The sequence below is a fragment of the Saimiri boliviensis genome, chromosome 21 (genome assembly GCF_048565385.1).
Source record: "Saimiri boliviensis isolate mSaiBol1 chromosome 21, mSaiBol1.pri, whole genome shotgun sequence".
Taxonomy (NCBI): Eukaryota; Metazoa; Chordata; class Mammalia; order Primates; family Cebidae; genus Saimiri; species Saimiri boliviensis.
Genome location: NC_133469.1, coordinates 2,452,826 through 2,467,491, shown reverse-complemented (window position 1 = coordinate 2,467,491; position 14,666 = coordinate 2,452,826). Strand labels below are relative to the sequence as shown.

At 51.5% G+C, this 14,666-nt stretch overlaps 1 protein-coding gene across 8 annotated transcripts in view; it reads left to right on the top strand.

The window, feature by feature from the left end:
- EFCAB6 (EF-hand calcium binding domain 6) overlaps nucleotides 1-12,564 on the top strand; it is a 274,102-nt gene extending 261,538 nt beyond the window's left edge. For 6 of the 8 annotated variants that reach the window (XM_074390946.1, XM_039463214.2, XM_074390945.1 and 3 more), the window contains 3 exons: nucleotides 1,043-1,211; nucleotides 3,626-3,810; nucleotides 7,220-9,168. In XM_074390946.1, coding sequence (XP_074247047.1) covers nucleotides 1,043-1,211; nucleotides 3,626-3,810; nucleotides 7,220-7,540 — 675 coding nt within the window. In that variant the 3' untranslated portion in view covers nucleotides 7,541-9,168. The other 2 variants (XM_074390943.1, XR_012515451.1) reach the window with 2 other exon arrangements.
- Nucleotides 12,565-14,666: the final 2,102 nt, after the last annotated feature.

The window sequence follows — 14,666 nt, the reverse complement described above, 5'->3', positions numbered from 1 at the left end:
CTTTAAAGACCACTCTGGTGCTGAGGCTGGGGGCCGGTGAGGAGGCCTAGCAAAGGCGATGGTGGCTTGGGATGGGTGAGACTCTGGCTGTATTTTCAAGGTAGAGTCAACAGGATTTCCTGAGGGATCAGATGTGGGATGGAGAGAGAGCGGGAGAGTCAAGGAAGGTTTCTAAGGGTTCCACCTGAGCAACTGGAAGGAGAAAAACCTGGGCTAAATTAAATCCGCGCCCTTTTTTTTGTTTTTTGTTTTTTTTGAGACAGAGTCTCGCTGTATCGCCTAGGCTGGAGTGCAGTGGCACGATCTTGACTCACTGCAGCCTCCACCTCCTGGGTTCAAGCAATTCTCCTGCCTCAGCCTCCCGAGTAGCTGGGATCACAGGCACGCACCACCACACCTGGCTAATTTTTGTATTTTTAGTAGAGCTGGGGTCTCACCATGTTGGCCAGGCTGGTCTCAAACGCCTGACCTCAAATGATCCACCCATTTTGTGCTGGGATTGCAGGCGTGAGCCACCGCGCCCAGCCCATTCTCTTGTTTTTAAATGGAAAATATAATAAAGCAAAGAACAGCCCCATACTTGGTCCACATAATGTCAAAATAACAGATATTCTGTGAATGTTTATGGATTGGATGTCTCGTGCCCATGACAAGTGAATCCCTTTCTTGGGTAAGAGTCTTCCACTAGTGAAATATATGCCATTATCACTTTTCACACACACACACACACACACACACACACACACCCCAGAAGTATGTTTTCACATCGCATCTGTATAGATTTGAACCTTGGCTTACATATTTATTTCCAAAATTATTTTGGTTATTATGGCTTGGCACAAGTACATATAGCCCACCAATGGAAATAAAAGCTACCTCGTAAAATTACCACCTATGTTTCATTCTTCATTTTATTTCTGGGCTAATTCTGCCTCTAAAATTGTGATCCTCAAAACCGGAGGTATTGACATACAGAGGTACTTTGGATGGCTTCCGTTTTACACCTAAAGTGAAAAGAGCCTTTTGTTTTCTTCCCTGCTAGACTCCAGCGAACACCGCCGCCATCCCGGGCACTCCACCCTTGCAGAACTGCGATCCCATAGAGAGCAGGCTCCGGAAGAGAATCCAGGGCTGCTGGCGACAGCTCCTGAAGGAGTGCAAGGAGAAGGATGTGGGCAGACAGGGGAGCATCAGCACCTCCGAGTTCCTGGGTGCGTTTTGGGTCTATCCTCTTGGCGATCCGTCGTCAGCCCCCGTGGCAAGGGGCTGTTCCCACTGGGCACAAAGCCACACCCCACCCTGGGCAGAGGCCAGGGAGCAGTAGAACGGGAAACGGGGGAAATTCTGGGTGGGCTGCACAGCTCACCAATCAAAGGTCCCCGGGAGGAGGATTCCGACCACCTGCCCCTCCCAGCAGGGGCTCCGTCTGCGTGGTCAAGTCAGCGCTGCACTAACTCTGAGCTTTGGAAATCACAGGCGTGGCTGCCACCCTGGGCAGAGTGTGAATGTTCTCGGGCTCTGACCCCTGAAGGAGATGGAGAAGGTGGCGGAGGGCGGGTTGAAGCAGGGATGCCCCTGGGGCTCCATTCCCATCAACACCCACTCTTTGATGTTTTGTTTTTCAGCATGTATCACTTTGATAAACCTTTAAAATTAAGCCAGTGAGATTTATACTTCCAGTAAATGTTGCATCTTGGGTTTTTTGGTTTTTGTGGTTTTGTTGTTTGGGGGTGGTTTGTTTTTGAAACAGGGTATCCCTGTCACGCAGGCTGGTGTACAGTAATGTGATCTCAGCTCCCTGCAACCTCTGTCTCCAGGAATCAAGTGATTCTCCCACTTCAGCCTCACAAGTCGCTGGGACTCACAGGTGTGCCTCACCCTGCCTGCCTGTTTTTGTATTTTTTGGTAGAGACGGGATTTCACCATGTTGGCCAGGCTGGTCTCGAACTCCTGATCTCAAGTGATCTGCCCACCTCAGCCTCCCAAAGTGCTGGGATTATAGGTGTGAGTCAACACACCTAGCCCGGTCACACCTTGTTTATGCAACATTTGACGTTACTGGAAAATGCATCTGATCGTGTCACTCCTTGGCTTTTCAGTTGCACTGCGTGTGACTAATCCACCCCTTTTAAAGGAAAATGTTTTCTGAGATCCTCCAATATTAGTATAAATTACTTTTATCATAACTATGGCTTTAAAATACACAAATTAAACCAGGTGTAAGCTCTTTAAGTTAGAGCTTATTTTCAAAAAACACTTGTAAATTAAGTATAAAAAATCTGAAGTCAGTAATATTCAAATGTTGTTACACCAATTGAATGTGACGTGTTTTGCTGAAGCCGAAACATGCGTGTTGATTGGAGCTCCGCTTTTCTTTTAGTTAGTTCTGTGGTTTTTGAGAGCGATACACCTTCACTGTGTTACTGTCCTTACTGCTATTGCTGGCTTTTTCTGTTTAAGCAGGAACTCATTGAAGCCCCCACGCAGTTATCATCACAGGCGTGTCAGACGTTAGTCACGCATCCAAAATTCAATACTAGGAAAAAAGCCGGTTACTTTCCAAAAGTCATTCTGTATTTTCTTCTCAGTGCTGATGGCCTTCTGCGAGTCAGAGCATCAGAGGCATGTATGGCCAGTTCATTGGGGTTCTGTGGGCCCCTGCTGTGTCCTGGCGGGCACCATGCCTGCTGCCGCTTCCCTCTGTGCAAGGGCAAAGAAATGTGTTTGTAGAACGTGCAGCAGCCTCTCTTGGCCTGGCTTGGCCTGCAGGCATCGTTGACATGGAGTCTGCTTCCTCGTTCGCCTCAACAACTCATGTGGCATTCCGCTCCCTGACACTCCGTTCTTTCAGGATGTCAAAGCAAAGTCTTGTCTGTGAAACCTAAATCGGATCCTACGTAAGCCCCCTTCAATTATGAGGTGTTGCGTACAGAGAAGTGTTGTCTTTACAGCTGGCAGGAGAATGCGGCATGAGGACAAGCACCAAGGGTGGGGCGAGCCTTGCCGTGCGGAGGTTCTGGCGGGCAGCCTCTCGGCCACCAGCGACGCTCCCCATAGGGCATCCACATGAGCCTGAGGCTGCACAGCTGTTGTCTCCTGAGGGCGGTGGTTCCCGCAGGCAGAATAAGTGTTACATGTTTTAGACCATCATTGGGCCGGACACTTAAAGCATGGATTTGCGTGGCGGAACAGATGCTAGAGAGCCTGTCTCCGGTGCCCAGCTAGGAAATATTTGGTCATAGGGCCGAGTCTGAATTCCGGGTCACTGCGAGCTCAGGGGGGCTTCCCCTGCTCTGGCTCTGCCCTGGCTTGGTGGGGAACGTCCCCTCACCTCCCTCTCTGCACTTTGGTCATAGCTCCCAGGCTCTGTCCGTAAGTTGTGACCATGCAAACCAAGGACAGTGTGGGCCAGCGGGACTCAGGGTCCCCTCCCTGTGGCACTTAGTTTGTCACATGTCTGTCTCCGTGTATGAGCAGTCATCAGCTGTGGGTTCTTTGATGTGAGGACCAAGCAGGGCCTGAAGCAGAGAAGGTGCCTGAGCAAGTGTTGAATGAATGAGTGAAGAATGAATGAATGAATGAGTGAATGAATTGCCACCAATTGAACTGCCATTCTTGTCTGTAGCTCTTGTGGAGAAATTCAGCCTGGACATAAGCAAAGAGGAGTGTCAGCAGCTCGTTATAAAATACGACTTAAAGAACAACGGGAAATTTGCATACTGCGACTTCATTCAGAGCTGCGTCCTCCTGCTGAAGGCGAAGGAAACCTCACTGATGCAGAGACTGAGGATCCAGAACGCACACAAAATGGTACGTCACCCACCGCGGAAAACGTGGGGCCAGGCGGGGAGCAGCACCTGCATTTTTTTTATTTTGATATTTTTCAAGACAGGGTCTCACTCTGTTGCCCAGGCTGGAGTACACAGTGGTTCACAATTCACTGCAGCCTCGAACCCCCAGGTTTAGGGGCTCCTCCTGCTTCAGCATCCCCAGTAGCCAGGACCACAGGCACAAGCCACCACATCCAGCTAATTTTTGTATTTTTGTGGAGATGAATCCATTTTCACACTCCTACAAAGATACTACCTGAGACTGCGTAATTTATAAAAGAAAGAGGTTTAATTGTCTCACAGTTCCATGCGGCTGGGGAGGCCTCAGGAAATTTACAATCATGGCAGAAGGTGTGAGAGAGAGGGAGGGAGGGAGAGGGACAGAGAGAGAGAGAAAAAAAAGCGGGAACTGCCAAACACCTTTAAAACGACCATATCACAGGGTTTTGCTGTGTTGCCCAGGCTGGTCTCCAACTCCTGGGCTCCAGCAGTCCACCCACCTCAGCCTCCCAAAGTGCTGAGGTCACAGGCATGAGCCGCCACACCCGGCCTCATTTTGACTCCGAGACTGTAGGAGGCCAGAGCTCAGTCCAGCGCTGCTGCCAGCCAGGAGTCTTCTGTGAAATGTCCCGGCCTTACTGTCACCTCTCCGTAGACCCTCCTGCTCTCTGTATGCATGTGACACATGAGCAATACTTAGGCCCCGCATTTCCTTCACGACTTAAAGAGGGCCAGGCAGTGGTCAGATCAGCAAGAGACAGCCAGAGTCAGTGGAAGGAGGCCCAAAGCCCATGGCCTGTGTGCTGGGGGCTCGTACCTGGGAGGCAAGGGCTGTGGTAAAGGCAGGGCCTCTACCAGGCTTTGCAGATATTGAAAACAGCTCAGGAATTTACCTTCTTGGAAGTAATTTAAGATTTTCTTCCTCTCCTTTTGGAACCCTACAAGGTTCTGGAGACCCCAGCATGGGAACCAGTAGCCTGGATCCCAGGTTTTCCACCTGTTTGGGTGGCAGACACTGGGTTATGGTGGCTCTTCCCAGGCATCTATGTGACCAAGGCGTCATACAGCACCCTGGGGGCTGTGCCTGGTCAGTTAACCCAAAAGGCAAAGTGAGGGGTGGATGGCTCACAGCACCGGTCAACACTGGAGCTGAAAGGGTCTTCACTCACCAGCCGTTTTAGAGGGGGCCAGAGGGTGTGTGGCAGCTGGAGTCCCTTGTCATCTTTCTTGGCATAAACTATACCCACTATGCATTGTCTACAATTTTCTCTTTCTGCTCCTTTGAAGAGGAACGAAAACCTAGAGCCACTTCAAGAGAAGCTGGAGGGTACAGTTCTTCTGAATTTTTTTTACCTTTTATTCTCAACCACTTACAATTTCTTAACTGAAACCCACACTCAGTGCGATCACAGCAATTGCTCCAGCCCTTCCAAAGCACGAAGCCAAAAGAAATGTTTTTAGTACTGAATTAATGTTGAATTGTGTTCCGTTGAATTAAATAACAAGTACCGGTACATCTGGTACATCTCAGCTGGAGGGACCAGGAGTGTGGAGCCGACAGCCCGGGCCCCGCCCCCGCTCACCCCACCCAAGGGCCACACCGGCCTGGGCCACAGCTGTGGGACTCTGGGGAATGGGGAGTGTGTTAATCCAGCCACAGTTAAGCAGAGGCCATGCAGAAAGTTTTTTCACAGCTAGATTTGCAATTTTGTGCAAAATCATTTTCCGTCTTAGCCTAGCTTCTAGTTTAGACAAACAGGAGCTGGTAGTAAAAGCTTAGATCAAGTTCACTAAAAAAAAAAAAAAAAAAAAAAAAAAAAACATTTCAGACAGTTCTGCCAGCTCAGTTCTTCCGTGCACAGAGGAAAGACTCCTCATTGCCTCTTCACAGGAGCCGAGAGCGTGAGAACCTGGAGGGCAGGGCCCGGAAGGCTCCGTCAGTGCCAGCCTGCCTCCACCTCTCCCGGCCTCGGTTTCTCCTTCTGGAGATCTGCAGGGCTAAGGCATGGTAGGAGGCGCATGGGCTTCTGCTCAGGAGCACACCAGTGCCCCTCTGAGCCCTCGCCCGTGAAGAGGCCACCGCAGCCCCCATCTTCCAGCTGCGCTGTCCAGCCTCAGCGACCCTGCAAGGCTGGGGGTAGAGTGGGGTCATGCCAGGTGCTGCGGGTCAGGCCACAGAGACTTGGCACCCTCCCCGCACCGCTCCCAAGGCACCACTCTGTGGTTCAGAAGAGTTCCCCCACCCCCACTCCTCAAATCCCGGCACCAGACTGGCATGGATTCAGAAGCTGCCATACACTTGCCAGGAGAGAGTGGGCCCCTGATATGGTCCTGGTCACAACCCTCATCCCCTGTGGCAGCTGCCAAGGCCGGAGTAAGTGTGGTGGTCAGGACAAATGTCTCCCTGCAGAGAAGCTAAAAGGGTGACTTCCTTTTCTAGTGATTTGGGAGCTTTCGCCACCACAACAGGCAGCAGCAGAAAGACGTCCTTAGGGTGCTGCTGCTCCCCGCAGGGCGGGTCAGAGGCGGGGCTCTGGCTGGGCTGGGCTGGTCCTCCTTCCCTGTGATAAAACGGAGGGCAGGTGAGCCTCACCCTCTCTTCCCTACCTGTGCATCAGCTGATTGGCAAACTGGCAGCTCATGAAGCCATGGGCACCTGGGGAACTCACGTCATAGGCGCTAAATGATGTCAAAAAAATGAAAGCAGCTTAACCCTGAGCTCCTTTGTCTCACGTAGTGTTGTGTTAAAATTCAACTTTCCCAAAACGCGTTACCCATCGTTGCCTCCCATTCACCTCCGTGACAGTCACGCACGTCGGGACTGGATCATGCTCAGGTACCTTGCTTTCAGTCTGATGGCACCTAAATGAAGTAATCCGGTGTAGTCAGTGTACTGTCCGATTACTAGACAGAATTACAGCCTGTGAGCTCGTTGTAATAACCTCCTAGGAGACCCAGCCTGAAATCTCTTTTTTTCCTCAAACTATTTTGAAATTGGCCCGTATCTGCCCGGCCGTCTCCTTGCTTTCCCTGGGAGGTGGTGTGGCCTAAAGGGTGTTGGGGTCGAAGCCCACGTCACTTCACCTCCCTGAAGTCTGTGACATGGGGACAGAGACCTGCCTTCCTTCCAGTTGCCGGTGGGGGAGGTGTCAATGAGATGGCTGATCAGTAAATGTTTTTAAACAGCCCTCACACGGACTCCTCGTGGTCAGAGGGCTGGTGCGCACCTTTGTCGTGAGTTCTGCCGGCAGGCTCCGTCCCAGATCCAGAGCCGGTGGCGCAGGTGGGGAGGTGAAGCTGAGCTGGGCCGGGCATGGCCGAGGCCAGGAGGAGCCCACCCCAACCCTCCCATTCAGAAGCTCCCTCCTCACCCCTTGTCTTGTGTTTAGAAAGAAGCTGGCGCCGAGACCTCTTCCTTCTACTCTGCTCTGCTGCGTATTCAGCCCAAAATTGTGCACTGCTGGAGGCCGATGCGGCGAACGTTCAAGAGCTATGATGAGGCTGGTACGGGGCTGCTCAGCGTGGCGGATTTCAGGACGGTGAGCCCGGCTCTGCACCCAGCACCTCTGCAGCGAGCAGCTGCCGGATGCCAGTGGCCAGAAACTTCCAATGGGGTGGGGTGGGGGGCCTCCACCCCCTGCTCAAAGCCTACTGTGACCTGGCTGTCTCAGATCTCACTTCCTTGGGACCCCCGAGTGATCAAGGCCTGAGTCCACTTGCGTCTCCCCTGCAGACCTCAAGTTCTCCTTCCCAAAAGTTTCTGGAGCCCCGCATGGATGCTCCGTGCCTCCATGGCGTGAGCGCAGGTCCCTTAAGGCACCGCCACCGCTGCTCCAAGCCTTTGCCCCGTATCTGGGCTCCCCTGCAGGCTCTGAAGAGCGTCTCTGACCTATGTTGGGCCTGCACAGTGAGCCCTGCCCCTGCAGTGCATAGTGGGGCACCACCATTGGGCATCTGTCCCAACGTCCCTCGGTGCCCCCCTACTGTGTCCAACCCCCATAGCCTCACCAACACCCTGCAGTGGTTTTCCAATCCACACACACATTCCTCTTTCCTTCCGGGTCAAGTATGACTCACAGGGATTCTCCCTTACCCTCCATGCAAAGACAGGCAGGAAATAGGGCAGGCTGTCATTCCCTTCCCGCAGCTTTCCGGGAACTCGGGCATGGTTGCAGGTCGGATGGTGTAACTGTGGGGCCGTCTCGGACACCAGGCTCAGCTTCCTTTGCTTCCTTTTCTACCTTCATCCCGTTGGACCTGGTGGCCAGCCCGACCTCTGGGCCGTCCAGCCTGGCTTTCCAGTCTCCTCCTGCAAACAAATGATAACTCAGGGGTGGACAGGAAATGGACGACCTTACTTATTTATTGCGAGGCTCTGTCAGGATTTGTTTCAGCATCATATAGCAGGAGAAGAGAATAACTGCCGCTTAAACAAGGTGAAAGTTTACTTCGCTCCCACAGAAAGGAAGTCCAGGGGTAGGGAGTGCAGAGCTGGTGTGGTGGCTGGACAGTCATCGGGGACCACACTTTTGCTCTGCTGTCCCCAACTGCTGGCTTTCTTCCTCAAGCCAACCTCATGGTCCAAGGTGGCTGCTGGCGCTCCTGCATTATAGCCACACTCCAGGCAGCAGGTGGAAAAAGAGGAGAGAGAAAAAGGGCATGTCCCTCTCCTTTAAAGAAGGCTTCCCAGATGTTCTGCATAACGGCTGTACTTAGATTCTCTGGCCAGAACTTAACTAGCTGCAGGAGACGCTGAGACATATTCCTGGTTAGCAGGACACTCAGGAGCCCGGGAAAAAGTCAGGCTCTGTAACTGAAGAGGAAGGGCGGTCAGTAGTGGCTTTACCACCAGCAGGCTGTGTCCAGGCTCATCACAGCAATCCTCTGCACTCGGGTGCACCCACTGGCCCCGCCCTCCTCCCTCCTCTGCCCGGGTGCACCCACTGGCCCCGCCCTCCTCTGCCCGGGTGCACCCACTGGCCCCACCCTACATTTTGGCCACATGGCCAGGTCTCCCCACGCGTCCCCACCTCTCTGACCGTCAGCCTCGCCTAAACGTGCTGAGCAGCCTTCAGCCCCTCGGGCGTACAGAGGCTTGTCTTGGCCCTGGGTTATGGAGGCAGGCTGCCAGGAAGGGAGCTGGGGGGTGCGCCCACCTGGTCCCCAACCCTGCTTCTGAAGTCACCCCCCCATCTGTGCCTGCTCTCTCCTTCTGTGCCCTCTCAACCTCTGCCCAAACAGGAAGCAGCCTCCAAGGGCAGCCCCACGCCTCCTCCCGTTTCACACCCAGGTGCACCTGGAGGGCCAAGACAAGCCTCAGAGGCCCCTTTCCTCTGCCTCCCAGGTCCTGAGACAGTTCGGCATCAACCTCTCGGAAGAGGAGTTCTTCCATATTCTGGAGTATTACGACAAGACGCTGTCTTCAAAAATCTCCTACAATGACTTCCTGCGGGCGTTCCTGCAGTAGACACAGCTGCCGTGCGCCCAGCGGGACCACAGCCACGGGGCCTGTTTCAAGACAAATAAAAATCCTATAATTTGGAGGTTTCGTGAATTTTCAAAAATACAAAACCCAAGCCCAGCCCGCCTCTCTCTGGGTGGGGGGAGGTGGGGCTGCCCCAGGCTCAGGCGTGGAAGGCTTGGTTTCCAGGTGCCAGGTGCCACCACTGTGTCTCGGGCACCCTCACTCATTAGTCTGAACAAATAAAATAGTCTTTGCAAGAATGATCCTTGAGACCTCAAAAGAATTGCTAATGCTAACATTTTTTAGACGGAGTTTGGCTCTTCTGCCCAGGCTAAAGTGAAGTGGCATAATCTCGGCTCACCGCAGCCTCCACCCCTTGGGTTCTAGTGATTCTCCTGCCTCAGCCTCCTGAGTAGCTGGGATTACAAGTGCCCACCACCACGCCTAATTTTGGTATTTTTGGTAGAGATAGGATTTCCCCATGTTGGCTGGGCTGGTCTCAAACTCCTGACCTCATGTGATCCGCCCGCCTCAGCCTCTCAAAATGCTGAGATTACAGGCATGAGCCACTGTGCCTGGCCAATGCTAACAAACATTCTTAAAAGCCGGGAATTTCTGGAGGTTTTATTCATGACCCCTCCGCAGGGTACCCAGGGCAGTTAGAGCCTTGCACCCCATTTTTCAAGGGCTGCTGCCTCCTTTGACCCCCAGCATCCTGGGTCCTGGGTCAAGGGATCTCCGAGACTCCTGTTACAGTCAGGGTGTCCATGTCTCTTCTCCTGGGGACTCAGGCACTGACTACCCCATCCCCGTCCTGCTCAGGGACGCCGGCCAGCCTGACTCCATGAAGAACAACTCACACCTGAGTGAGACCCATGGGGCTTTGGGCCTCCACCTTCCTGAGGACAAGCCTCGTGGCCACTGACTGTGACCCCGACCTGGGACAGTTCTGACAGGGCCCTTTCTTGGAACTGACATGTATGAAGGGAAGTTTGAAAACTGTCAAACTTGTGAGCGACAGCCCAGGCCAGCGCAGAGGGCCTGAAGACGGTCGGGCAGGCTACCCTGCAAGCAGCAGCAGGACTCACTTGTCCCCATGCCCACATCCCTGCCTCCATGCCCTGGCTCCTGCTGGCTCCTCCTCCTGGGACTCCTGTTCTCATCTGCACAGCCCCCACACTCTTCCTCTGAGGCCCAGCTCCAATCCTCCTGCAACCCCTGGCAGAGGTTGAGCTCCCCATTTGATGCCCTCACCACTTGGCAGAGAGAGCCCCTCCCTTCAGCACAGGACAGCTGAGCCTAGAGTCCACCCACAGGGTGAGAACTCTGACCTCCACCCCCCAGGCTGACACACAGCAGGCGCTCTAACGCTGGGGCGGGGCACGGCCTGTGGGTCCCTTTCCCAGAAGGAAAACTGACCAGGCTCTGCAGGGAGTGTGGGCAAGTCGGGGAGCAGTGCTGGTGCTGGGGCTTCTCTGTGGATGGACCCTGTGTGTGCTGGACTCCTCATAGCACTGGGAGGTGGCCGTGGGGTCAGATCCGTTTTCTCTTGGCTGCATCTCCCAGCTCCTGGCAAAACAAGTTCTGGACCTTTCCATGCATTTCCCACCTGCACTGCCGGCAGCACACTCTGACATAACCGTTTTAAAATGCAGTCTCACCCATAAAAACAGGCGACACTGAACTTTCAGTGAGCTCTGGTGAGAAGGCTTGGCATTGCCAGCTGTTACCCCAGAAATGGAAAGTGTGTCCCCCAAACTTGCAAAGTCACCTATTAACATCCCCACCGTGGTGGAGGACGGGGTACTGAGTGGTGAGGGGCAGATGGATGCCCGGTCCATGTGCCCCGCCTCAGCACTGGAGGCCCCACCTGCATGCCCAGATCGCATCCTGTGTGCCGGACTTCAGCTTCCCCACACTGGCTCGTACGTATCTTTGCACTTGGCATCAGCTGTTTCTTCCGCCTACTCCTCAGGAAATGCTGAATATTCCTTCAAAATTCTCCAAGCCACCTCTTCCACGAAGCCGTCCTGACTTCCTGAGGCTGAGTCAGTACAGTTAGTCTGGGGCTGTTCAGCAGCCCTGTGGGTTCGTCATTTTTAAGGGTTGAAGGAGGAGGAGGACAAAGAGGAAGAAAGAATCGCCGGGCGCGGTGGCTCAAGCCTGTCATCCCAGCACTTTGGGAGGCCGAGGCGGGCGGATCACGAGGTCGAGAGATCGAGACCATCCTGGTCAACATAGTGAAACCCCGTCTCTACTAAAAATACAAAAAATTAGCTGGGCATGGTGGTGCGTGCCTGTAATCCCAGCTACTCAGGAGGCTGAGGCAGGAGAATTGCCTGAGCCCAGGAGGCGGAGGTTGCGGTGAGCCGAGATCGCGCCATTGCACTCCAGCCTGGGTAACAAGAGCGAAACTCCGTCTCAAAAAAAAAGGAAAGAAGAGAAGGAGGAAAGAACAGGAAGTGCAACTGACTGCAGGTGTGTGGACCTTAAAGCCTGAAATATTTACTATCTGATCCTCTACAGAGAAAGTTTGCTGGGCCCCACTATACAAATGTCTGGCTTTCAACAAAAAAAACGTTGAGGCATACCAAGGGCAATTATAAAAGCATAGTTTGAGAAGCCAAAACAATCCTAAGAATCAGACTCGGGCATGACACAGATTTTGGAACTATCAGAAAAATGTTTAAATAACCAGTTGATGTGTTTGCGCTCCAATGGAAAAGAAAGACAACTCACGACCAGACAATTTCAGCAGAAAGATGAAAACTGTAACAATCGGAAAGGCTAGAAATAAAAAAACACAGTCACAACGATGGAGATTGCCTTTGACAGGTTCATCAGTAGATTCAACGTAAACAAGGAAAGAACGAGTGTTTGAAGACAGGTCAATAGCATGTTTCTAGACATAAATGCAGAGAAAAAGAGGAGTGGGGGAAAATGGCAGAACATATAAGAGCTGTGGGACAGGATTAAATGTTCTAACACGCATGTAATTCAGGAGGAAAGAACATGGGGCAGAAGGAATAGCTGAATAAATAATGGGCTGAGGATTTTCTAAAATGAGTTACAGACATTACACTAAAGAGAACCTGGCAGGACACACACACACACACACACACACACACACACACACGCACACGCACCCCTAGGAATGTCACACTCAAATTGCTGCCAAAAAAAAAAAAAAAAAAAAAAAGCACAGAGAGGAAATTTTGAAGGCAGCTAGAGAAAAAAGATAACTGACCTACAGAGGAACAAGGATGAGAATGACAGCACATTCTCCTCAGAAACTGTGCTAGCCAGCAGACAATGGAACAGCAATTTCAGAGGGCTGAAAGAAAACCATCAAGCTCAAATTTTGTCAACAGCAAAATACTTTTCAAAAAGAAGAAACATTGGATTTTCTAGGCACACAAAAACTGGGGGAACTCACGGACAGCATCCTTAGTATAAAAGAAACTTCAGGCTGGGCGCGGTGGCTCACACCTGTAATACCAGCACTTTGGGAGGCTGAGGTGGGAAGATCACTTGAGGTCAGGAGTTCGAGACCAGCCTCGACAACATGGTGAAATCCTGTCTCTACCAAAAATACAAAAATTAGCCAGGCATGGTGGTGAGCAGTAATTCCAGCTACCTGGCAGGCTGAGGCAGAAGAATTGCTTGAACCCAGGAGGTGAAGGTTGTAGTGAGCCCAGATCGCACCACTGCACCCCAACCTGGGTGACAGAGCATGACTGTCTCAAAAAAAAAAAAGAGTTTAAAAGAAGTTCTACAGGCAAAAGAAATATGATTAAGTCAGAAATTTGGATATATCAAAGAAATGAGTATCGCAAATGAGATAATTGAAGGTAAAATAAAATATTTTTATAACTGAAATTTTAAAAGTTAGCCATCAAAAGCAAAATCTGCCACAGCATATTACGTGTTTACACCAGACTTAAAAGTACAGCAAGAATCAGGAAGGACGGGGAGAAGGAATTCAGAGTGTACTGTCAAAAGGTTCTCATGCTGCCTGTGAAGCAATATGATATAATTGAAGACAGATTGTTTTATAATGTATTTATAAACCACAGAGCAACTACTAAAAATACACTTTTAAAAATAGACTTGCAAAAGGTAAACTTAACAAGTGAACAGAAGAGAGAAAAGGAAATCATGAAGGTCACATCAGGAAAAACGGCAGAGGATCTCCAAAAGTTCTTCCCGCCAAAACAGCAAGAAAACTCCCGATATGAGTCAGAATCAACTTTTCTGAGAACTCTAGAAATTACCCAAAGGCTTGCAGGAACCAAAGGGGCACTGATTCAAGAAAAGCAGCTGAACATTGGCACAACTTGTGGCTTTTTTTGAGACGGAGTCTCGCTCTGTCACCTGGGCTGGAGAGCAATGGTGCAATCTCGGCTCACTGCAGCCTCCACCTCCTGGGTTCAAGTGATTCTCCTGCCTCAGCTTCCCAAGTATCTGGGATTAGGCAGGCACCACCATGCCCAGCTAATTTTTGTATTTTTAGTAGAGATGGGGTTTCACCATGTTGGCCTGGCTGGTCTCAAACTCCCGACCTCAGGTGATCCACCCGCCGCGGCCTCCCAAAGTGCTGGGATTTGAGGCATGAGCCACCAAGCCCGGCCCGACTTGTGGCATTTTAACCACCCTAGTCCAATCAGCCACTCTCCAGGGCCCCAACAGCCTTAGAAAATAACAGCCTGGCCGGGCGCGGTGGCTCACGCCTATAATCCCAGCACTTTGGGAGGCCGAGGCGGATGGATCACGAGGTCAAGAGATCGAGACCATCCTGGTCAACACGGTGAAACCCCGTCTCTACTAAAAATACAAAAAATCAGCTGGGCATGGTGGCACGTGCCTGTAATCCCAGCTACTCAGGAGGCTGAGGCAGGAGAATTGCCTGAACCCAGGAGGTGGAGGTTGCGGTGAGCCGAGATCGCGCCATTGCACTCCAGCCTGGGTAATGAGCGAAACTCCGTCTCAAAAAATAAAAAAAGAAAAGAAAGAAAAAGAAAAAGATAAAGAAAACAGGCTGCACTCCCAATGCAGTGTGGCCGTCCCCACATGGAGCAAATGCAAAGCCTATTTCACCAAAACATGGTCGCTATTCAACCGCGTGGTTGTTCCCTGAAAGATGCCCTTGCAAGGCTGGCTGTTTTGACCTAACTCAGAGCTTGGCCAGGTGTGAAAAAAAAAAAAACCTTTTTCCCAGAGTTAGGGAGGGAGCATTTGTAAAAAAAAAAAAAAAAAAAAAAAAAAAAAAAAAAAAAAAAAAAAGAACAAACAAAGTGTTTTAATTTGGTGGGCGCCCAAGGCAATTGAGAACAGTTGAGGCGATCAAAAGGCAGAAAGCTTCAAAGGGAACG